Here is a 26342-nt window from a genome sequence, read left to right as displayed (position 1 = left end):
GTAGTGCTGGCCCATGGAACAGCAACTATATTTACAATTCAACTGTTTCTTTAGGCAGTTATATTTAAAATGTGTCCTCACAAGGCCAGAGCGCTAGCGCTTGATGATGTCAGCATTTTTCTGTCTTCGAATTGGTTGGTCAGAGCAAAACTTGTTAGAGTCAAGTGGGACTCGCAAAACACATCTGTAGCAGTCTGCATACTGTGGTGCCTTGATATATAAGTTTAATTCATTCAGTAGCCATGCTTGTAACTCAAAACACTTGTATATCAAATCATCTTTCCCAGTTGAAATGAATGGAAATGACAATAATCTGTTCCCACCCCATCCAAAACCAACCAAACAAACAAACAAACAAAAACAATGTTAATGTGTTTTTTTAATCATGAAAACAGCACTGTAAAATATAATACTTTACAGAACATATGGAGGAGTAGCACAATTCAAGAGAATGCAAGTAATTAAACAGAATGCAAGTAATTAAACACAATTTAATGCTGCAATTAATTTCACTGTCCTGCTCTTTCTGTTGTGCCTCTTCTACTACTACTAATACTACTGAATGAGTTAGAAACAATACGTCTGTGGCTGTGTGTATTGTTATACTATCTTTCTACATGTGTTGCTCCACTGTTTACATTCAAACATCTGTTGCTTATAGGATTCTAAAACCTCAACTATCGATGCATGTCAACGGCATTTTCCATTATATGTTAGCATTAAGCTAAGCGGCCGTTCCTAAGGCAAAGCCATGCGGTTGTTTACAATACACAACATGTAATTCTATTTGTTTGATGTTTAGCTTGAAAGTAAATTTCAACCGGCAGCGGCATTAAACGGCTTGAAGCCTTTCACTTTTTGTCAAACTGCTGCTTGTTGCGAAGTGAGCTGGGTTCATTGCCACCATACAGCACTCATATCTCAAATTTGCACTCAGAGGTCAAAGCAAGTCAAAATGACTGAAGAAAAACCCAAAGTCAGGTCAATCGTATCACAAGGTATCACTGTGATTTGGTATGGTTTCTGTTAGAATAGGACTGAGTCGGGTAAGTCCCCACTAAAGGACCACGTCCCAAATGAGAGTATAACTGATACTTGTCCAGGCTGAGAATTACTCGTGAAGGAACAGAAGCAAATAGAAAGTGCATTGTCTGTACTGTATTACAGCATGAGTCTCTGTGTGGTCACGTGAGTGTTAAAGTCAAGAGTCAACAGTACACAGACTTTGTACAGGCACTGACGGGGTGCTCATTGATCCGTTTTACTGTCAAGTGTCCCGTTTCAGAACACCACCCCGTAATAATGAGGATACATTTACAGGAAGTGGGTGTTTTCCTAGGGTATGCCATCAGTGTGTGCTAAAGGCGAGTGTCACATGACTCAAGCTGCTGGTATGTGATGATGACATGCGCCATGTCTCCTCATTTTACATGCCAGGACATGTGACCTTTTCACCCAATTATCGCAACTCGCTACTTGCCACTTTTGGCCGACGAGTACGCAATTAAACCTTACTAGTAAACTATGGTGCTGCACTAGTAACACTACTAGGCAAGTGTCACACACTAGTAGCCTACTCATCAAGGATATTGAATAAATGCTCAAATGGCTTTCCATAAAACGATTTTCAACATTTATTCAATATCTAGCTTGTACTAGTACGCTCTTTAGCCTCATAAGGAAGATAATTAACCTGACTAGTATAGTGGCTACAGGTGCGGGAGTAGAGCAACTGTGTCTTATAAGCAATGTTTTTTTTCCTTTACAACTTCCACTTTTGGCCTACTGGTACGCAATTAAACCTTACTACTAAATTACTGCGCTGCACTAATAACACTAGTCACGCACTAGTAGCCTTCTTATGAAGAATCCTTGATATCCAACCTAAAGGCCATGTACTAGTAGTCTTTTTCCTCAGTGGTTGACAACTTTGGCATATTAGTAGGACAACTGAATGTTACTAGTGAGGCAAAACTGAAATGGTTGACATCCTGCTACTAGTACAACTAGTGACATTATAAAGTTTTACTAGTTAACATCTTGCACTTCACTAGTAGTATTAATAGTGCACAGATGTCAACTGCTGCACAGTTTTGCCTTACTAATAAAATATGGTTGTCCTACTAGTCCCCCAAAGTTGTCATACTAGTGTGCAGACAGTCGTGGAATGCAGGAGTGAAAAACATTACTGGTAGGACACATTTGGTCTACTAGTGTGCCCTAGTCATTCTACTCGTGTGCTGAATTGTCTTTCAGTAACATGTAGTTGTCATGGAGCACTTCACAAATAGGACTAGTAGCCCACATATGTCAAATAGTGCAGTTTTGCCTCACTAGTAATATGTAGTTGTCTTACTAGTCAAACAATTTGGTCCGAGTGTATGTTTTATGTTCTTCTACTGGATTGAGATCATGAATGAGTATTTCAGTGGATTTTGATCTGCTCACTTTCCCTCCAAAAGTGAAGGAAGTTAGGGATTCCATTTCAAATTACTCACCCGAAATTCACCATATTTATTCGATTACTCATCCACTAGTACCCACCCACACACATCCCATACAACACCCACACACACACACACACACACACACAAACACACACACGCACACACACACACACACACACACACACACACACACACAGGGAGTAACAGCAAACTGATGCCATCTACCATTAAACCTATTTGGTTTTGTAGTTGTAAATAACATGGGTGAATGTAGATATATAACATGGATATCTAACAAAGAAGTTTCGAAAACAAGCCTGCCCCAGGACAGCACTGAATGTCCCAGGCAGGCATTGGGTGTGTGGCGATTGTACTTTGCCTAATAACATGACAACTATGATAACATAATAAAACAAATGTGTAAAATATTACTGTGGTCCAAACAAAAGACTATATGAATTATTGTCAAAAATACACTTTCATTTGGACTCACTGTAAACATGATGCTGTTCAGGGTAAATGTTTTAAACACAACAATCACATTATAATTTATTATTTTTGTATGTCACAACAAAAAGTAAAGGTTTTAAATTCAAGCTCATGTTTGTCACAGGCCACATCGTAGTTATTGATTCTCTGGGAGGGCTGTTATGGCTCTGAACCCATATGTACTGTATGTATAATCGCCTCTTATTATTATTCATTCATTCATTCATTCATCTTCCGTTCCGCTTATGCTCACTAGGGTCGCGGGCGTGGTGGAGCCTATCCCAGCAATCTTCGGGCGAGAGGAGGGGTACACCCCAAACTGGTCGCCAGCCAATCGAAAATAAAATAAAAAATTGATGGATAACTAGTTTTGAAATCAGAAGCCAGTAAAAACCTTTTGTTCAACTATTATTCATTCCATTTTAGAAGGGGGACTGGTAACAAAAATGCTCAAATGGTAACATTTTGACACTCAATTTACAATTTTGGTATTTTAGCAAGAAACCGGAAGTTGATGCACATGATTTGCTTTCGCGGGTCACGTAAAATGATGTGGGGGGCCTAATCTGGCCCCCGGGCATTGATTATGACACCTATCTATACAATGCATCTGTACTAGACACCGCATTAGGTACACCCACACAATCTAATGGACTTGAATACAGGAATAAAATACAGTAATACAGTAATAATAATACATATTATTATTAATACTATTACTATTATTATTATTATTATTATATCACAGATGCAAATTGGCTATGAATGGACGGTTGTGTTACTGACGTCACAACGTGGTTCCACAAAAGACATCAGAATCAGAATCAGAATCATCTTTATTTTGCCAAGTATGTCCAAAAAACACACAAGCAATTTGTCTTCCGGCAGTTGGAACCGCTCTAGTACGACAACTGACAGTCAATTGACAGAGAACACTTTTGAGACATAAAGACATTGAGAAAAACAGTCACTGAGCAATAAAGGGTTGCTAGTTATGTGGTAATGCCGGTATTTTTATTTTATTTTTTTGACAATTGTGCAAAAAGATTCAGAGTCCTCTAGCACTTAGAGCAATTTGAATGACTAATATAGCAATAGTCCAGTGCAATGACCATTGTGCAAAGGGCGTCGAGACTTCAAGGAGTGTATGCAGTTTAAAGTGACTAGTAGCGCGATAATCTGGGACAATGTTGATTGTGCAAATGTTGCAGATACTCGTCAGTCATTGTGCAAGTGGTGCAAATGGTACTACTGGCATGAGTGCCCAGTGTTGGTCAACAACAGATATGCAAATAGTGCAGCGTGGTGAGACATATACACTTAACGTTATCAAATTAAGTTCTCTAATACATTTTTAATGTATCTAGAATAATTTAATGCTGGTAATTGTGTCATCGTTCACAAAAACAGATGGGAGGTTTGAACATGGAAGATCTTTTTTTTCTTAATTTTTATTCCATGATATGTCAAAGACACATTCAGGAAAACAGACAAACATACGTGAATGACAAGTAAAAGGATAATGACACCCCCCCAAAAAATAATAAAAAGATAAATAAAAACAAAAAAACAAGCCAGGGTGAAAACGGCAGTACTAAACGAAACCTGTATGTACGTATGTACGTACGTGCGTGTGTGCGTTCGTGCACTGCCACGCGAACAACGTGACGTCTACCAATCGGAGGGAGTGGGCGGGGCCATCCAAAGCCACGTAGCTAGCTAGCTACCAAACGTTTGCAGGCTAGGTAAGTTTCTTTCCTTCCTCTTATTTGTAATTAATTATTACGGCTTTTTTTTTAACAATTCGGAGCTGACATTTATAATTCTGCTAAAACCTTTTGTGTCACAACCTCACTGCTATAAATTTAGCAGCTAACGAGGAGTGGGCGTTAAAGTTTAGAGCTACAGCATTAGCATTACACCGCAATAACAATTTTACTGATTTGACATCCCAAGTTAAATAAAATTAGCTGCGTACGAGCTTTGTGGTTTGTATATATGCACATGTATTTTTCGCGTGTATTGGCTAATGTGTCACTGCTTTTATTTTGGAAGCTAACGTCAGCAAGAATTTGCAATGGATTTGCCACATCACGGATACCGAGCAAGTAAGTGGAACGTGAATCACCAATATTACCGCAAAATAAGTCTTTTTTTTTTTTGTCATCTGTCATCTATTCTATACCCCCAAATCGGTCGTTAAACACGAAACAGTTGGCATAGCATAAGCATGTCTACTAACATCAGCTACAACATTAGTACACTTGCAGACGCAAGCCACCCACTTTGGCCAGTGTTTCCCCAACCTTTTGAGCCACTACTCACAAGACGTTAAGAGCTAGTCAGCTTTCGGGTGACATATCAGGACGAGCCTCAATTGAATTGAACAACGAGGAGCTGAGTAGCAAAATTCACAACAGGTGTTGGATCCATTAATGCACCAAATAATGTCCTGGTTCAATGACATTCGGTGTTTTAACAGTCCTCTTCATTATGCTGTTCACATTTTGACATCATGAGACCAAGACGACACTTTACTATTGATTATTAATCAGCAGTACCTCACCATTGCAAGGCATCAAACAGCAGTGTTGGGTGTCTTTAGTGGGTTGCTACAGAGAGACTGGAAAAGTCACTGAAATAAGTAATAAGTGGATTATTCATCAAGCACTCATGCTAAAACTCCTGTTGTGAATTTTGCCGTTCCGCTCCTTGTTAGAGAATAGCAAGTTGTGCAAAAAGTACATTGAACCAACTGGAGAGTCAAAAGGTGAGAGAAGGTCAATTTATTTCTATATTAAAAACATAGGAAATATAATTGGTGCTTTGGGGGACTGGAAAAGATTAATGGCATTTCACTTCATTTCAAAAATTGATTTGATATGCGGGTAAATTGAGTTATGAGCTCGGTCACGGGACAAGCTGACGGTACCACTATATTTGTTTTCTCAGGTAAACAGAGGGGTCGCGACACCCCAACGGGTGGGGAGTCCATGCTTTTTGACGACACCAGCACATCAGGGATGAACACTCAGGGTTACTACACTCCAGGCTACAACATGGCGGCGCCCCCAAACGACATGCAAGCGGGAGTCAACAACTTGTTCGCTGATCCAATGGCCAACTGCTGCAGTCGTGTACGGATCATCCTTGGCCAACCAAGGCAAAGACATGGTGAACAAAGAGGTGAGATTCAAAATAGGAAAAATATTCAATTATTTTTAGTCAAACGCGTTTTTCTTTGGAAAATAAATTTTTCCCGCATTGCAAAAATGAGGCCTGCAGAAATAGTATTAGCTCAGACATTTTTCTCGATTATTGTTTATTTATTTATTTTAACGGGTCCATTTGACCTGCAACACATCAGGAGGGTTAGTACAAACATAAATTAGGCTAGCAGTAATAGCATTATCCTTTTTTTTTTTAAATTGGTCAATTTGACCTGTAGCACAAGAGAGGTATTGAATATGCAAAGATTTTGCAGATAAAACTGTATAGTAAAAAGAACAAATCTGAGGCCAGCAGAAGTTGCATTATGCCACATTTAATATTTAAAAAATGTTTTTTAAGTGGGTAGCAGATATCCTACATTTTATTTAAACACTTAAAACAAAGTTTGTTTAATTGGTTAACTTGCCCTCTAGCATATGAGCGTTATTCAATGAGAATATTTTAAAATAATAAAAGTATTATGCTACATTTAATGTTATTTTTTAATGGGTTGTTTATAACATATGGAGAGTTCATTAAAACAAAGGCTAGCACCTGTAGTAACAGTATCCTCCCTTTTTAAAACGTTTTCTTGATTTTGTGTGTGTGTGTGTGTGTGTGTGTGTGCGCTATAATGTATAATAAAAAGGAAAAAAATTATGTCGCATGCTCCAAGCAAACTTGTTTTAGGTTTCGGTTTGACCCACAACATGAGAGGGGGGTTAAGAAAAATAAACATAAGGACAGCATTAATAGTATTCACTATTTTAAAAAAGAACTTTTTTCCCCTCGATGTTTATTTATTTATTTATTTATTTTTAAGGGTTCAGTTTGGCCTGCAACATATCAGGAGGGTAAATTTAAAAAATAAATAAATGCGGCCAGCAGCAGTACTAGTATTATTGACCCATGACATAACAGGAGTCTTGAGAAAATCATGACTGAATGAATATACCAGTTGATTGTGAATGTCTCTTAAGCAAACTATAATTGATGCTGTCTGACTGGTCCGACAACATTTGGTGGGTGTGAACCCCAAATTTGAGGCCAGTTACCACCCACGTCAATAATGACGGACTCGGCCACGTTTGTTGACTTTGGCAGATGGTCGAGTACATCTGACAATGAAAAATGTTTGCACCTTCTTTGTGCCTTTCAGATCAGCAGATTCATGTCTGTGAACAAGCTGAAATACTTCTTTGCCGTGGACACCAAATACGTGCTAAAGAAACTCATGATCCTCATGTTCCCATACACGCATCAGGTAATCAGACAACACATTCATCAGTTGTGAGAAGCGTCTACACTATCATGTTTTTGACTGCTTATCGAGCTCCAATGAGATATTTCCACACTTAATCTGTTCTGAGTGAGCATGGGAAGTAAGGAACATCTTAATAATGCTGTGATAAACCGTGTGCATGTGAAAACACACTGAGCATCATTTAACACAATTGGAGCCCGTCTCAAGCAGTGATTCCTAAACACTGCCACTGTGCCGTGGGAAATTATCCAATTTCACTAAATTGGTCAGGAAATTTATTAATTCACTAAACATAATGTAGATTTTTCTTCAGACATCACCATTAAATGCTCTTACACTACATGGCAGAATGTTTTCACACCAAGTAAAATTGTGAATAAATGGAGACAACATCATTATTATTTCAATATACAGTGGTACCTTGACTTAACGTGTGCCCCAACTTATGAGTTTGTCAATTTGCGAGCCGTTTATTGGTTGAGCTTTATTATTTTATTTATTTATTTTTTGCAAAGCAACATTTTTATTGTGAGAGAGCTTGAGAAACCCTGTCACTCGAGTGAAATGAAAATTAAAGTAGAGCAACAGTCACAATGCACTTTTGGACATTTATTGAACAGGACAAACAGTCAAAACACACAAACACAAAATGAAATCACTTGCAAGGAGCATGCAGCTGACTAACACTGAACTAATCACGTGGTAAACGACCAACCTGACTGACTCTAGCTCCTGATGTTATTCACTGGGCACATCAAGTCCTAAGTCAAGCTACCACTGTAGTTCCTTGGCACCAAAACGGTGCCAAAGCAATACTTTTATGTGAGACAGGGCTTTGGCCTGATCACAAAACATTTTTCTATTAAGTCATGGTACCACTTTATATCTCATGAGGTATCCTCACGTTTCAAACTGATGTGGTGACACTTGTTAGGATTGGGAGGTTCGCTATCATCGGGACACTCCGCTGACTCCAAGGCAAGACGTGAATGCCCCTGATCTTTACATACCAAGTAAGCCAGCTTGAATGAACAAAAGTTGTGGGGTTGCTTCTGGGTGTCAGAATGTGGGTGACTACCTCAGACCTGAAGAGATCCAGCCAGCTACTAATGAGATTGTCAAAAACATTATTGGTGATCTGAAACTGAAATCATGACAAAAACCTGTTTGCGGTTGCACAGTGTAACAGTAAAGACCAGATCAAGCAATTGTAGTCCTTTTAGTTAGATAGGTAAATAGACCATCTAGCATGGTCAAACAGCATCAGTTACCAAAAGAACCACTCAAATCATAGGCTAGGCTTATTTGTGAATTATGTTAGTACTTCTGTTACATCTATCATGACCAAGGTTAAGGCATTTAATGTATTGTATCCTGAATTCAATAGCCAGTCCCTCAATCATGTCAACTACGTCTGAATTTCTGCGTCTCGTTTTTTAATCAATGTACCTGTTGAAATTTTAATTATTTCCCTCTTCCAAACAGTTTACCTCATGTAGAATAGACATTTACTTATTTTTCACAAATTCAAACTAACGTGGTTGAGAAGAAGACTAAGGCCCGCCACACACTGAATCCCGCCGCTGAACGTGACTGAATTGGATAATCGCAAACAAGTTAACAGGCAGTTACTGACACGCACACATTACCAACTCGCAACGGAAAAACTGCGACCCTTGGTGTTCTTATTTGGAAAAGTTTTTAAACTCCGCATACACTGTACTGGTTATTTTTTATTAGACCACAAACAACATGACAGAATTGGATGAAGCAGACTGCCCTGACCAATGTAGCTATATTACGATAATACAAAGAGAGGGATCAGGCAAGAAATAAAGGAGAGAGTATACATATTTTAGTGTCTGTTGGCAATGATCGCCCCATTCTTTTAACGGCACTCTTGCATTTCCACAACAGAGACTCTCCACGCTTCACTTTTTAGCCACAGGTTACATAAAATGTTTTATTGAAATTGCGTATTGTTGTAAAGCACAATATAAAGTTCAGTCTCATGCCGCCCTGAGGAACGTGTGACGTCAGGGTAAAATGTCATACTTTTAACCGCCACCAGAACCCGTTTGGAATGTTTTAATGAGAACTGCCCTTTTTTTTTTTTTTTTTTTTTTGTTCGTCTAGCCATGGCTTTCATTACCTACATTTTACTGGCCGGAATGGCACTTGGCATTCAGAAAAGGTAAGAAGTTTTATTATTGTTGTTGTTGTTCCTCGTCTTCTACTGTGTTGACACTTTCACTGACCTGTTGTGCCCCACATAAAGGTTTAGTCCAGAAGTGCTCGGACTCTGTGCCAGCACGGCCCTGGTGTGGGTGATCATTGAGGTGTTGGTGATGCTGCTCAGTTTGTACTTGCTGACGGTACACAGCGACCTGTCCACTTTCGACCTCATCGCCTACAGTGGATACAAATATGTTGGGTAAATGTTATGGCAATATTCTATCGTAAATGTGTATCCTCTGAAATGACTCGATATAGGGTCTTCGGTTCATGCCAGTTTCGTTTATGCTGCGGTGACTAAACCCTCTACAGTACAGTTTACAGTTAAACCGTGATTTTAAAAAAACGTATACAGTTAGTGTTACCGTTTCAATTCTTAATTATCGGCAATACTGCGTAGTGTGCTTTGCTTGAATTTTGTTTTGAATAGCACCGCTTTGTTCCAAAGATCTCTAATGTTACATATATGTAACGTTTAGACTTTATTCCGATCTGATCGGTGTGATCGGTATCGGCCGATAATTAGCAGTTTAGGCTTATCGGCTTTCATGTCATAATTCGCCGATCCGATCAATGACGTCATCGATCGGCTCCGCACAAGACATTTAACTCTGCGTCGCCGTTACGTATGAATCCAAAAGCTAGTTTATTTTTAGCCTTGTCACGTGTCTTGCGGCGCAGTACTGTAACTATGTTCTTCTTCTTTTCCTTTCGGCTTAATCTGACGGCCAATAAAGTTTCTTTTCCACTCTTGTCGGTTAAAAAACACGTCATCGGTGTGGGACTATTTTGGGGTGTCTCAGACAAACAACATCAATTATTTGTAGTCGTGCACAACTGAAGTATGTTATGGGGAGGGTCATCTAAATGCTTCAGCACAAATTTGAACGGGCACCTGAAGAATGTACGCAAGGAGTAGCATGCCGAGTTCAAGCAACACAGCGTTTAAGCAACACAGCGTTTAAGCAACGCAGCGTGGGAAAAAAAAAAGGAAAAGCCAAACGGACACAAACTAGACAACACCCGTCAATATAGCCGGGACAGTGAGAAAGTTAGAGTAAGCATGTCATTAACAGTATTTATTAAAGTAATTTAATTGCAATAAAGTAATTTAATTGCAGTAAGTTTGCACCAATTATTTGTGTCATGTTTTAATGTTGATCTGACCTAAACATATGTTAGTGGCCAATCCTTGAATGCCCCCTGGAGGTCATTGATGTTTTAACTTTTGTCTAAAATGCTAGAGAATAAATTTGAGCTGGGATGGGCTTCAGCACGCCCGCGACCCTAGTGAGGATAAGCGGTACAGAAAATGGATGGATGGTTGAAGTACTCAGTATACAGTACACAAGTATATACAATAAATGAACAAGTCATGTAAATGGACACCTTGCTCCATCTTGTGATCGGATCGGTGATCGGTTATCTTTTTTTTTTTTTTGCTCCAGGATGATCTTCACAGTGCTAGGTGGATTGCTGTTTGGCAGCGACGGCTACTTTGTGGCTCTTGCCTGGTCCTCTTGTGCCCTCATGTTTTTCATTGTAAGTATTTAGTTTTGTCATGTCCAAATACAGTGACACTTTAATTTACTAGTCCTCCAATTTATGAGATTTGCAAGTTTCACGGATCGCTTATCTCTTACCATATATATTTTTTACTTATAGTTTTACTCCTCCCACATGCTTTAGACACACCTACAGTAAATGTATTAACACAAGATTGGTCATGAAAGGAATTTAGCTTGCCAAGTCAAGGTAGCACTGTAGTCAGCACTTTCCATCCAGGTGTTGTACCTAATGAAGCGGGCGTGTCATTAACCGGAAATATGTGCAGGTCCGTTCCCTGAGAATGAAGATCCTCACATCCCTAGCGTCGGACTCCATGTCCACGGGCTCCAGTGCCAAACCCCAAGTGCGCATGTACATCACCATGGCGACCGCCGTCTTTCAGCCGATCATCATTTACTGGTTAACCTCTCACCTGGTCAGGTGACTGTGAGGCGTTTACGTGAGCTGGGTGGTCCACGTGCTTTGGCGTGTGTGACTGTTTGCGCGTTAGCCTTCTTCTCTATGTGTGCAGTTTTGTCCCAACGCGCGTGCGCAGCAACGGTTGTAAAAATGGAATTGTGTACTTCAGTTAACCAAATTGTATGAAGCATAAAATATTACAGTGTGCAGTGATTTTGACATGCTCATTTTCTGCCACCTTACTATTTTAAAACAAGGGCTCCCAAATTGAAAGCTTGGTTTCATCATTGGATTCAATTCATCTCCTTAACTAAAAGTACATAATTGCACACCCAGTTTTCACAAACAAATACTCGCTCCTATGGAAAGCATTTTGAGCATTTATTCCATATCCTTGATAAGGAAGCTATTGGTGCCTGACTCATGTCTACTTGCTAGTTGGGCTTTGTACTACTATCCATCCATCCATCAATTTTCTGAGCCGCTTATCCTCACAAGGGTCACGGGAGTGCTGGAGTCTATCCCAGCTATCATCGGGCAGAAGGCGGGGTACACCCTGAACTGGTTGCCAGCCAATCGCAGGGCACAAACAAACAACCATTCGCACTCACAGGGCACATCTACTACTACTAAGGTTTAATTACATAAATACAATACACTGGAAATAAATGTTTCTAGTAAAACACAGTAATCACTCTACTAGTTCTGTTAATGCATTGAATTGTCTTCCTTGTGAGGACAGTCAAGATTATTTGTATAGCCCTCAATCACAAGAGTCTCAAAGGGCTCCACAGGGCCACAGTTGACAAAAGATTCACAACATTGTACTAGTATATGGACCTTAAGATGGATACCAAGCATGTGTAATAAATGCTGAAACGGATTTCCATAAACTCCACCGTGATGATCACATCACCATTATTTCCAACTCTGGATTTTATTTATCTGTAATATAACAAAGCATGACAATGTTTGGATTTTTGTAGGAAACAAAATAAATATATATTCGGCTTTGTGTAGTCAATTGTGGGCTCTTGTGAATTATTCCTTGTTTTCTCTGTAGTTTTATGTGAAATGCTGACTGCCAGTTAATGAGGTTTGGCCCTTTTTATTTCACCTTATTTTGCCACATCTGTGGCCAAGACACGGTACAGTGTTTCTCCACATATTCGATTGACTATTCATGGATTCACATGCTCACTTTTTTTTTTTTTTTTTTATTGATTTGTTTTTTTTTTTTTTTTTTTTTTTGTTGAAACTATCTTCTATTATTTGCTGAAAACTATTCAGTTTTTGGTCAACCCATTGTCTCATTCTGAACGTACTGCTTTACCGTCAAATTGTGGCATCGTGGTGTTAAAAATGAGTCGAGGAGCTTTATGTAGTGCTTTGCTGCCATTTTGTGGCATGGATTTTCTCTTTTTTTAAAATATAATTTCAATACTATTTAGCTGTGTTGCTAACAGTGGTGTAAATGCATGTGGGTTAACTGTCTTCAATCACAATGAGGAAAACCTTTCACAGGTAAAACTATATTTTTGCTTATATTCAAATGTTTTGTATTGATAGCACACACTTTGGCGTTGACAAGAAAAGTAAACTTCATGAAAATCGGTTGAGATATTAGCAAGTTATGACTTAATTTCAATATCCATGCATTGCCTTTGATGGGACTGTTGACTTCCCCAACATGGCCGCCACGTAGCCATGATTCTTGTTGTTAGCTGGGCTGCTACAGCGCACTGGTGTATCTAAGAGACTTGAGCCCTTGGAACAATGATGTCAAATTTATTTTTGTCGTCGACCACGTTGTCATTACGGTTTTCCTCAGAGGGTCATTATGATGGTATAAGCGGATAACTGTTGAATCGCCTTATTATTGCATGTACACAACAAATGAATGGATAACTAGTTTGAAATCAGAAGTCAAGGATAATAGTTTGTTGTACATCAACTATTGATCAAGTTTGTGTATAAAAGGGGTTTGGTAACAAATGCTTGCAATAACTCGACATTTATTACATGACAACTTGAAAATTTGGTTTTAGTAAGAATCATGGAAGTTGACACACATTTGCTTTCAAGAACATAAAATTTCCTGCCTGTTTTTGAAATGTGGGAGGATACCAGAGAACCAGAGGAAGACCGACACAAGTCCACACAGCAATTCTGGAGCCAGGATATGAACCCATGACCTCTGAACTGTGAGCAGGATGTGCTAACCAGTCGGCCACTTTGCTGGCTATTTGTAATTATTATAATCTGATTTGTGTATTTGTGTGACTTTTCACAAATGTTCTCCCCCCCAGTTGACAACTCCCTATTTCCATCCATTTTCACTTCCTGTATGCGTCTCAATACTTTCTTCTGTACTAAGGGCAGCATTGAGGAGGTATTGATACATTTAAATCTAATCTAAACAAGAAAAGAAAAAAAAATGGATTGTTAATGTTATCTGGTAAATGGTAGCTATAATCTAGTAATATTTGTCTAATTTGTGCAAAGTGGTAAGTATATTGACGAATATTGTATACATAGTGATAGAATGAAGTATAATCACTCAATATATAATGTATGAAACTTGATATGTATAATGTATGCATAATAGTTGTATTTCCCATTTAAATTGCAGAAGTAATAATGAAATGTCAGTCACATTCTGCTGTCAATGAGTGCACACTGAGATGTACAAATATGGACAATACAGTATATTGTAGCCTACATACAGGTACATCTATAGAGCTAGCACTTCACTCATACTAGTAGCTCACAGATGTCAACTTGCTTTAACATCTTGCTGCATTTGTTAGTATCTTATTTTTTATATTTGGTAAATGCCCTCTTCATCTCCCATGCTGGCGCGGTTGGTGGCGCACTGCAAATGACTGCACGGAAATAATGCTTGTCCTTTAAAACATTGTAAAAAAATGGTCTACAATCATGTATAAGGGGCATAACATGCATTGCCTACGTTATATTGAAGTGACAGCTCTGTGCGTTTGTTATAATGCACGATTTGAGTTTGGGGGGCGTTAAAAGTTACATACTATAGCTTTAAAGCCGTTTGAACATTTACTCGATATATTCTTGATATCCATCTTAAGGACCATGCACTTGTATGGTCTTTGTCTTTACTCGTAGGACAACTACATGCCCTGTTGGTGCCCACGCTATACTGTTTAAGGATTAAAAAGTTACACCTACAACCACTCCCCCCACCCCCCGGCTGAGCCCTCCCAATCCATAAAACCTAGTGACGCTCCTGTTGCTCGGAACATTCCCCCCCCCACCACTAGTTACACTTTTACAGTTAAACCTTACTAGTAATCTACTGTTCTGCACAATAGTACACTCTTTGTCCTCAGTGGTAAGACAATTTGGTGCAGTAGTTGGATATCAAATAAATGCTTACGTTGATTCCTGGCAAGCCGTTGGAGCACTTATTCGACAACGAGTGCACAGTTTTGCATCACAAGTAACATGTAGCCTTTGCCAAAGTTGTCCTACTGAGTACAAACAACGTGCTAGTGCATGGACTTTAAGATGGCTATCAAAGATGACCGTTAATATCATGTTCCTGTCTTTTGTGACACTGAGCGCTGTAATCAGGAGCGCGCACGGCCGGGAACGCGCCGGCTGCAAAGCGTCGTTTTCGGTTCCCATGGCAACCCGAACCACAAGTCGACACGCACACGGCATCTCGCTTCCAAGTTTCGGGGCTTCCAAAGCGACCTTGATCCCCGACCAAGACGAAGCTTCACGGGCCGCTCGGGTGAGTCTCAAACGTATCTTCATTTATTTTTCGCGCACACATTAGGATTTAAAAAAAAAATACATATATATATATATATATTTTTTTTTTTTAAGTCAACAAGAGCAAGTGGCTCACCTGAAAATGGCAAAAAAAAAAAAAAAAAAAGCGCCTACACAGGACAGGAGTGGAACTATATATTGCTGCGCCATTCGCCATTTCAACCGCTTTGTGCCTTGAAGGCACTGCACGTGTGCAGATTTAACACACACAACAACACACACAATGGCGTCATGGTTAGAGAGGCCTGCACCTTGCAGCGTGTTGTCGAGAGTGCCACGGTTATGAACTTTGAACGTTCTTGCGGTTGAACATCAGAGTCGAGGCTGGAGGAAATGGATAACTGCTTTAAAATGAGGTTTGCGCCCAACATCCCCCAGTTGTATTCATTGAGCCAATTAAGGCACAACATTTATGTGTGGAGGGAAAAAAATGAAAGTCATGGAGTGGCTAAGTCAATCTCCAGTCCTCAACCCAATACCAATAAGAAACTTAACTTTCATCGAGTCTGTGTGTGTGTGTTATATGAATTTTTGAAAGATATTCGGTGTATTATCACTGTGTTTATCATTTTTTTTGTGACAAGGTAGAGGTGCATATTTTATACGAGGAAAATCTCATGGCCCACCACCCCCCAAAAAACAATAATGTATTGGGGCTTTGAGATACGAGCTGCCGATCGGCCGAGTGTTTTTTTGCTTTGACTTGCGAGCGCATACTTGAGATACGAGCGCTGTGTGGCGGCAGGTGATTGTGATTTGACTCACTTCACAACAAGTGAAAGTTAAGCAGATAGAATTAGTAAATAGTCTAGAGGCTTCAAACAGTTTATTGACACTCCCAGTTGAAGTTTACCGTCAAACTCAACAAAAATGAATGAAATTTCAATCTACCACATAACCTCTGCTGCCTAAATGCTAACATACAATGGGAAATTGCGTAGGCACACAAGCTAACAATTAGCATTTACGGAAGTGTTGCTATACCCTTTGGGCGATACGTACCTGAACACAAATGGAAACATTATATGGAACCAGGACATCGACAGTATGTAGAACCTGCTGTGCAATATAGAACCTCCGAAAAATATTGATATATGTTTTTTTAGACCATGAGTAGTGAGTGGAAATGGTCTTCCACTAGCTGGCGGTAGGTGCAATTTCACACTGAGTAAGTCAATCTGAGGACATTGAGAAAAGGCCATCATTACTTAAGAACTTTATTCATACTTACTGGGACATTTTTGTTTGGTTGCGTGATGTGAGATTTTTCTAATGTAAAATAATCCGTTTAACAATCAATACAAAAAAACTTTGCTTTTATATTTCCATTGGACAGTTATAACAAAAATCAATGGTAATAACAAATATGAGGCACTACCAAATTTTTGGCATGTCACTTGATCGTTAAAAAAAAAGGAAAAAGAACAGTAAAGGCAAAAACAGGAAGCAAAGGAAAATTTGGGAACATCTGAGTCACTGTTATTTATTATTATCATTTTTTTTATTTTTCAGTGTTTTTTTTTTTCAAGGCGTGGAAATATTGCAAAATATATAAAATATTACCATAGTGACTCTTACTATCTTCATATCGTCTTGGCGAGTGATACAGCACACTCTTAATTTGACTTCTACAATAACAAAAGGTGTTCTGCAGCAAATATAAAAAGTCCACACACCTGTGTCTAAATGCCAAGTTTTTGTGATTTAAAAAAAAGAGACCAAGATAAATCACTTAAAACTTTTTTTTTCGACCACTAATATGACCTATAACCTGTACACCTCAAATGAAGATTTTTTAAAACACCTTTTCGTGAGGGCGAATAAAAATAAGCAGGATATTGTGGGCGCACAAGACTGCACACCCTCTTATAATTGGGGCTTTGTGACTGTGTTCAGAATGAACGGTTCAAGCTTAAATGGTGGTCAGCACACTTCTGCTCCCGTCGAAAGTGCCTCTTGGTTAACCCCAAATAAAGTCCAGATGTTCTCGTAGGCTTTTCCTGACATTTTTTTGTCGTTGCTTTGTTTCTCGCGGAAACTTGGTTTTATGCTTACACTGACTGGTATTTAATTTTGAACTGTTCATAATTCCTTCCACTTTGTCTAAGGCTTCAGTTCAAGCATGATGCTGCCGACATCCTATTTCACTGTACGTATTGCGTTCTTCTGGTGATGAGCAAAGCTACCTTTTGGAATCATGTTGCTGTCTTCCTTGCAGTGGTTGAACGATGGAGAACCTGTGCCACACCCTAGCGCCCTTGTCTCCATGTGCCACCGTTTTCGGAGGGCCCTTCTCGCCCTCTTGTCACATGACCTCCCTTCCCCTCTCGCCCATCTCCTTCCCTCCATCCCCGACCACGGCCGAGTCGCTCCCGTCCTCCTCATCTTCCTCCTCGTCCTCCTGCTCTCCTCTTTCCAACTGTCCGGTATCGCCGCACCTCGAGGACGACCTGACGTGCCTCAGCTGGCTGCACCAACGAGGCAACCTCCTCTCGCTCCAGCCGCTCCCCAAAGCGCCGCCGCCTCAGCCTCGAGCCGAGTCCGAACGGGATCACGCCTCGGCCAAGCCGCCGTACTCCTTCAGCAGCCTGATATTCATGGCCATAGAGGAGTCGGCGGACAAGAAGCTGCCGGTGAAGGACATTTACGGCTGGATCGTGGACAAGTTCCCCTACTACAGGACGGCCAGTGCGGGATGGAGGAACTCGGTGAGGCACAATCTGTCCTTGAGCAAGAGCTTCTGCCGCATGGAGAGGAACAAAAGTCAGGTGGGAGCCACTCAGTCGCTTCTTACATACAGAACTAAATACACTAGTGCCTTGAGATACAAGTTAAATTCCTTCCATGACCATGCTCATAACTCAAAAAACACTCATATCTCAAATCCTCTTTTTTTTGCAGAGGATAAACAAAATATGCCAGTGAGTATTGGTATAGTCTATAGCTACCTGTGTTGCTCCACCGTTTGTGTTCAAATATCAGATGCTTAAAGGGATATAGCATAGCAACACCGATGCTATCCGTTAACTCGCCTTTGCCGTTGTGCATTGTTTTTTAGCAGTAAACTAAATGGACTTTCCCAAGGCCAAGCCATGTGGTTATTTAAAATATGTGACTCTTTGTTTCATGTTTAGTTTGGCTAAACTTCAACTGGGTAATAAACAGCTTGGAGCTGCTTTTTTGAAGAATTGTTCACTATCTGTCAAACTGCTGCTTGTTGTCAAGGGAGTTATGTTGAGTTCACTGTTTGGAAACAGCGAGAGCAGTTCTTGTTTCGCAATTTTTGGTCACAAGTAATTTGGACATATCAGGGCGACACATGTAAAATGTGCAACTCACAAGTTTTGTATGACGTTTGTCTTTACTGTTATGCAAGAAGTGTATTTCAGTGGTCCACCACCATTTGCTCTTTCAATAAGGATTGCCTTTACTATGAATGCATAAAATTTTAAGTCATCAATTACTTAGGAAATAGGACTTTAAGAGTGGCTGTTACAGAATGGGAGACATTTAACCATATAAAACGAATGCGGCAAAAAAAAAAAAAAAAAAAGCTAAATTCTAATAATTTTTACAAGAGTCTCTTTACCGTTATTAATCAAGTTAAATGAAAATATCATTGACTCTAGTGCTGAAACGATTAATCGAATACTTTATACATTTTCATACGGTGGCCTTTTTATTGAGCTACAAAGTTCACTACAGTATAATAAAAGTCCCAAACTATTATTACATATTCTTGGTGGTTTCCAGTCGGCGGGGAAGGGGTCTCTGTGGTGCGTGAATCCGGAGCATCGAGCGTCGCTCCTGGAGGTTCTTCGGAAGACCCACGCCTACCACAGCAACAGCAGCAGCCTCATAAACCAACCTGCCCTGTAAGACCAGACACATTTATTTTAACCATTTCATCATTAATTTCATCACTAGGGAGTGATGTGCTACATTTAATGTACTCTATTACATTGAATCGAGTAACCTTTTGGATAAAGTGAGCCGCTGAGAGCTAAAGTGGGCTAACTCTGTTTTTGTCATTTTGCAGGAGAGGGATTTAAAAGGGTTGGATCGCAGTCAGTACCACGTAGGTTTCCTGAAAAAAAAACAAAAAAACTAAGATTAAAGGCAAAAGTTTTGTGTAATAGTGGTTCAAATCCAAACAGCTGTCAAATCTACAGTATCGATATTTTCGATATGAAATATGAATAGCATTCAGTTATCGTAACATACAGATGTGGAAGGCATACTGGTGCAGTTCATGCATGCATCTTCAGTCAGACCTTCCTATAGGTGGTCGACCCCCAAACGCGCGGGACATAAATCTGACACTAAACAGCGTGTAAACTTCAAAGGTGCAAAAACAATCATGCGGCGAACAGTTACAGTGGCTTTAACTTTAAAAAAAAAAACAATCAGAACAGTACATTTGTTCAGGACAGTTCAGTTGTATTTAACGTCAACAATACATTTGCATTAAAAACAAGACATTTATTCAGGTACAATTTGTATGTAACATTTATGTGCAATATATTTGAATTGAATCTTCACGTAAGTAATTTTTTTTATATTCCTATGTTCGAGCGCAATGTTAAAGTTGTAATGGTGCATAATGTTACAGTGGCTTCCGACAATAAAATTAAATATACTCATGAGGATTTTGGTTTTGATGAACATTTATCCCAACTACGATACTATTGTTGGTTATGATAGTAGTACTTGGAGAGCTGTTATTTTTTTTAGGTGGTGCTTGATTTCAAAAGTTTTGAGAACCGCAGATCTAAAAGGTATGCCTTTTCTCTATTTATTAAGTTACAAAAAGACAATATTGAGATAACCCACTTTAGTTCTCAGAGGCACAATCAATCGTACTTGTCAAAGTAGTTTTAATGCAAAAATACTTTCTACATATTCGTGAATAGTTTTGCAAACAAAAAAAACACTACTTTTATTCTCTTACATATTTGCCTTCCGTGCTATGATTAAAAATAATAATAATCTGAAATTATTCACCAGTTACTCAGTACTTGAGTTGTTACTCTTATTCATAAGTAACTATTTGGAAGACTACTTTTTACTTTATGACTTGAGTCCTGGTATTCAAAAGTAACAGTAGGTACGTACTCCTTACTCCGACCTCTGATTATGACATAAGATAATATGAATAACTATACCCCATTGGTGGACTGTGAGTTGATGTGTTTAACTTGATTCCAGGTTGGAAGGCATGGACTACAGTAGCATGTCGGCAGTGTGTGACTCCATGGAAATGTCGGGTTAGTACACGGATCATTCTAGAACTAGATGACAATTTAGGCGCAAACACTTTTGAAAAATGGACCTTTTATTTGATATAATTTTTGTGATGTCTTCAATAAAAAACAGGTACTGTACAAGCATATCATTTTATTTTGGTTAGCGCAACCATCAACGGTAAACTTTTTACGAGATATTTTATTAAATTTATGAATGTGTGCAGATGGGTACAGATATGTTTTGGCAGTTGAAATTGGTCGTAACAAGTCTGACCAACCAATCAGAGGAGGGAAAAATGCTGATTTCATCGTGTGAGGACCAAGGTTATTGTAGTTCACGAAAAATGAATGGAATACGGTCAACTCCCACATATTCGTGGTTTGGCATTCGCAAATTCACCTGTTCACTGATTTTTTTTGCGGAACCTATTCCCCGTAATTTGTGGAAAACCCCGCTTAACCGTGTTTTTATTTTGACCCAATCCCGCACTTATTGGAGTTATTTACCTAATCGCTCACTTATTAAAAAATGTTTAAAACATTTTTTTCGATTTTTTTTTTTTTTTTCAATTGTCAATTATAAGTAGCATCAATTATTTGCCGATTTTCACTATTCTCAGTCGGGCACATTCACAATCCCCATAAAAAATTAGGGGTCCACTTTAACGAAAACTAGAATTGAAAAATATTTTCATGAACTGAAACAAAAATAAAAGCGAGGCTTTAAAAAACAAAAGCTAACGAACTGAAATTATATTGTCTGTTCACAAAAGTAATGAGAACATACTATCATTATCGTGAAAATGTAATTCGTTTCCATCTTTCTCAATTTACTACATAAGATTTTTGTGTTGATTTGAAATCTCTTTAGTTTGGCTTGACTGGTTTTTATATTTGATTTGTCGACCATTGTTCATTGGTCATAACTTTTTTAAAACGGTATCTTTTGTTGCTTTTTTACTGTGACCTTCTTTGGTTTATTTATTCATTTTATTTTTTCATTTCATATTCCTTTATTTATTTGTTTTATTTATATAATTTATATATTTTTTAAATATTACATATTATCAAAAATATACACTAAAACAATAGAAAATAAACAAAACTATGCCTTTTCAAAAAATATAAAACTAATACAAACTAGAAAACTCGCTCTAAAAACTAATTAAAACTAAGATTTAAAAAAAACAAAATGTCAAACGAAATGTAAACCTAATGAAAAATCCCCAAACTTTTATAACCTTGTTGAGGACGAATTTCAAATTGGTTAAAGAAACAGTCCCACTTCTAATCTAGTTGAAATGACTTAGGCCAGCACTACTAATTGTGAATGCAGAGGGCAGATTAGATCAACATGGCAACACATAGAGGGTGGAATCTAAAATAATCCAACATCCAAATCCACGTACTGGAACAGCGCAGCCAAGAGCGACGCCAGCAAATGAAGAAAATAGGCTGTCGGGAATACATTAATACAATTTCGTGGAACAATTACTCGAATGTAGGTTGTAAATGTAGATCAGAGCTTCTCATAGTGTTTCGGCCTTGCTCGTCCTGACCGACCACCACGGGTAATGAGTAAACTTCAGCCTAGTGGTCCCACTGTGAGCCTTTATGAATTTGAGCCTATAGGATATTTTATCAGCCATGTAACAGTGCTACGTGTCACTTTTATTGCCTCCGCCTTTTCAGCCTGTCGCCGTCGTACTCAGCGTGTGACATTGTTCATGTGTTTGCTTTCTGTTACCACGGCGACAACCTTCTATTTCCTTGGTAACGCGGCAATAGCCTCTTAAATGTGACCCGGGTTGTACATCCAGGCCCTCTATAGGTGCCCATAAAGAGCTTGTTTGCAATTTATTTCGACTTTTCTCAGTGAAATATGGCTCTGGTGCTCTAGTTCAATGAAATTATCCAGTTTAACTTGCTTGCAGCGAAATTATTATAATTTTTTTGTACCGATCTGCTGTTATTTGCGGAAAAACTTGCCCAGTCTTGTGTGCTTTCTCAAACACCCTAAGAAGCCAAAAGATGCCAACAACGCCCTGTCTAATAGAAAATTAATGCTTTGGTGCCATCTTGTGGCATATTGGTGCAAAGGAACTGTGTTGAAGTGAACGGAGAGGCTCCATGTCGTGCTTTGCTGCCATCTTGTGGCATCTTGGTTGCAAGAAACTACAGTTAACGCATATTTGCAGTTTGGCATTTGCGTATTTGCCTATTGGCGAATAGTTTTTTGTTGCTGTTTTTTTAGAACCTATCTTCTTTTAGCCACTAAAAAGCTCACTAATTCACTTTTTTTCCCCCGCCCTCCGGTGGCATCTTGGTCAGCCAGTAATTTGAAATGCATGATTTTTTATTATGATGTTTTTAACAGTAAACCCCCACATATTTGCAGTTTGGCATTCTCAAATTCATATTCACAGGTTTTTTTCCCTGTCATTAGTTATTTGGTGAAAACTCAACCTCGCAGTTTTTGTACTCCGGCAAATGCAATACAAGTATACATTTGGCGCCATCTTGGTGTCAAGGAAATGAGTCGAGTCAAGTTAAGATGTTTCATTTAGACAACTGTAGTGCTTTGACACCATCTTGGTGATTAGGCACTACGTTGAAGTAAGTTGATCAGTTTCATTTAGACCGAAGTAGTGCTTTGTGAGGATAAGCGGCTCAGAAAATGGATGGATGCATGGATAGTGCTTTGCTGCCATATATAGGCAATGTGTATATATGCATGTATATATTTTATTATGGGCCTGCTATGGAGCAATCAGCTGTGATATGACTATATTGCTATATGTTTGCATTGCAAGTGTTAGCGTGGCCTCAATTCTTATTACAAAAAGTATGCAACCTCAGGGAACATTTTCAAATCTTTATCTATGTGCCTCACTGCTTTTGCCACTCAGGTTGGTACCTTGGTAAAAGACAAGCCCCAAATTAAAAGCTTTTTACACATTTACCTCGAAATGCTTTACCACATTTCTTGACCAATTTAAACCTTTCCAACTTCAATCTGTTCAGCTGTTTGGCTCATTCCCTTTCCAATTTTTTTCAAAGTTTCAAAATAACATCTCCAAATAACTCCCTCCCAAAATGTCAGAAATTTCAAAATAAAAGCCCAGAAAACTAAAGACATATTTACCTCCAATTTCCACCTTTCTTGACTCCCAACTCAAACCATTCCAACTTCAAAGTCTTCGGCTCATCTGAATTCCCCAAGTTCTTTTTTTAAATACAAATTTACCTTCTCTAGTCACTTGAAATGGGACCATTGAAAGACTTTCCTTTTTGTTAAGAACAAAGTTTCAAAAAGTTGTGCAGTGCAAGGCTAACTCGCTATGAAGCCTTCGCAAATGCGGCTTTCACACTTGCCGCAGTCAGCAGGCCCATTCAAAAATGTTCGCTGAAACGTTCTATTTATTATATTATTATATAGCGCGTTTTAGATTGGTAATGCAGTGAGGATTTTCTAATTTCTAATATGTGCCTCGTCTTACTAAAGGTTGGGAATCACCACTTTCTCTCTTCCAGATTGCCTCCCTCACAGCCTCATGTTATCCGCCCCCTCGCCCCACACTCCCAGCCCAGATAATCCCACTTTCGCCGACCACCCGGATTTCCCCTTGACCCCGGACCACGAGGAGCTGGTGGCCATCGAGCCGTTGGAATACCAGGCGGAGGATCTGGGCGGGGACTTGGACAAAGACCCCCTGGCCGACTGCGGCTACATTGAGTTGCACTACTACCAGTCCCCGGAGTACCAGTACCTGGTTTTGCCCGACGATACCGGGCTGGACCTGGAGACGGTGGAGATCCTGCAGCTGGACACCGAGGCCCAGGAGGCGGCTGGCTCGCTGCTGGACTTAGCGGGGAGGGGCTACTAATAAGAATCGGAAGCGTTTTTGAGAATTGTTTTATTATCAGGGACAACGCCACTGCCCAATGATTGCAAAATTTGTAGATTTCTGACAGGTTAGTGCAGAACTTTGTCATTTGTGTTCAAGCACTTTCAATGCACTAGTGTTAAAGCATTTAGTCCCTATCCTTGATGAGGAGCCTCCTAGTGTGTGACACATGTCTACTAGTTGGGCCAAGTAGGGTTACTAGTGCAGCAAGTTGTTGACAAGTAAGGTTCAATCGTAACCTAATAGGCCACAAGTAGCACTAGTATTGGAACAAACACTACTAGTGAAACAGTTATGCTACTGGTGTGCCCTTGTCATTCTACTAGTCTACTGAATTGTCTTACTAGTCAGGACAAAGAGCGTACTAGTACCATTAAGATGGATATCGAATACATTCTCAAACAGCTTTATTGAAAGCATTTGTTTGATATCTTTGATAAGCAGCATACTAATGTGTGACACATGCCTGCCAGTTACTATTGCAGCACTTAGGTTTACTAATAAGGTTCAATTGCATACTAGTGGGCCAAAAGTGGACTAAGTAGTTGAAAAACGCTATTAGTAGGACACAGTCGTTCTACTAGTGCACTGAATTGTCTGAATAGTTGAGGACAAAGAGTATACTAGTACATTAAGCTGGATATCAAGGATATGAAATAAATGCTTCTTTCCATTGTCATCGCCTTCCAACTCATGTATCACAGATGATTCTTCATAGATTTCCTAATTAATGACTTAGTGTGTTTAATGCGCACAAGCTCATTTGAATAATTGTCAACATATTTAACATTCATTCATGCATTCCCATACGGCTTATCCTCGCTGGGATTGTGGGCGTGCTGGAGCCTATCCCAGCTATCTTTGGGCGAGAGGCGGGGTACACCCTGAAGTGGTCACCAGCCAATCGCAGGGCACATAGAAACAAAGAACCATTCGCACTCACATTCACACCTACGGGCAATTTATAGAGTCTTCAATCAACCTACCACGCAGGTTTTTGGAATGTGGGAGGAAACCGGAGTACCCGGAGAAAACCCACGCAGGCACGGGGAGAACATGCAAACCAGATTTGAACCCTGGTCCTCAGAACTGAGGCAGATGCGCTAACCAGTCGTCCACCGTGCCGCCCATATTTAACACATTTAAAGTAATTCAAAAGTCAATAGAAACCAATTAAATTTGTGAAATCTTTTCCAAAAAGATAACATTTGATGAGTTATAGACAATGTAGTCTGGTCACTTGAAAGTGACTCTGGATCTTCACCCAACAAATCTTCTAAATCATGGGTGGAGAAACTTGGTGTGTGTATGGTGTTGTTATTTAAATTAGCTATTGCTAGTGACGACAGATAATTTTACTTTTTAACATTTAGAGCTTTACTAGTAGTACTAGTAGCACACAGATGTCACCTAGTGCAGTTTTGCTTCATTAGTAATGTTGTTAATATGCTAGGGCACAACCTAGTCATTCTACTAGTGTGCAGAATTGTCATACAGTAGCGGAAAAATACGTGACTTGTAAAACAGTCTTTCTACTAGTGTGCTGAATTGTCTTAGTAGTCAGGAGGGTAAGTGTACTAGTACATGGACAATTCAGCACATTAAAGTAATGTTCAAACAGCTTTCCAAATCCTTCAAACTAAAAAGTCCAATAGTGCAGTCCTAAAAAAAAATGGGTCTAAACTCTATCAACCTTCCTGTCTCAACCACTTCTGATGTGTGTACTAGTATAATGGCTATACTAGTATAGTTACCACTATCA

The 26342-nt window shown here is 39.3% G+C and overlaps 2 protein-coding genes across 7 annotated transcripts; both read left to right on the top strand.

The window, feature by feature from the left end:
* The first annotated feature begins 4615 nt into the window (after positions 1–4615).
* yif1a (Yip1 interacting factor homolog A (S. cerevisiae)) lies at positions 4616–12646 on the top strand. Its single transcript, XM_061685578.1, is given in 10 exon segments — positions 4616–4681; positions 4992–5044; positions 5889–6061; positions 6063–6122; positions 7306–7410; positions 8345–8423; positions 9547–9604; positions 9689–9844; positions 11094–11187; positions 11480–12646. Coding segments are annotated over 9 exon segments (915 nt in total). The 5' UTR covers positions 4616–4681; positions 4992–5013; the 3' UTR covers positions 11639–12646.
* Positions 12647–15250: 2604 nt separating this feature from the next.
* si:ch211-145o7.3 (forkhead box protein N2) lies at positions 15251–25767 on the top strand. Of its 6 annotated transcripts, none has more exons than XM_061685981.1 (6): positions 15348–15385; positions 17542–17575; positions 17645–18194; positions 19180–19301; positions 20635–20693; positions 24207–25767. In XM_061685981.1, the coding sequence occupies exons 3-6, from the start codon at positions 17655–17657 to the stop codon at positions 24557–24559; spliced, it is 1074 nt and encodes a 357-aa protein (XP_061541965.1). In that variant the 5' UTR covers positions 15348–15385; positions 17542–17575; positions 17645–17654; the 3' UTR covers positions 24560–25767. The 6 variants fall into 6 exon arrangements, with proteins under 6 accessions (XP_061541967.1, XP_061541963.1, XP_061541965.1 ...); XM_061685978.1 differs by having other exon boundaries at positions 15358–15385; positions 17535–17575; XM_061685979.1 differs by lacking the exon at positions 17542–17575 and having other exon boundaries at positions 15345–15385.
* Positions 25768–26342: the final 575 nt, after the last annotated feature.

The sequence above is a fragment of the Phycodurus eques genome, chromosome 9 (assembly GCF_024500275.1).
Source record: "Phycodurus eques isolate BA_2022a chromosome 9, UOR_Pequ_1.1, whole genome shotgun sequence".
Taxonomy (NCBI): Eukaryota; Metazoa; Chordata; class Actinopteri; order Syngnathiformes; family Syngnathidae; genus Phycodurus; species Phycodurus eques.
This window is presented reverse-complemented; position numbering and strand designations above follow the sequence as displayed.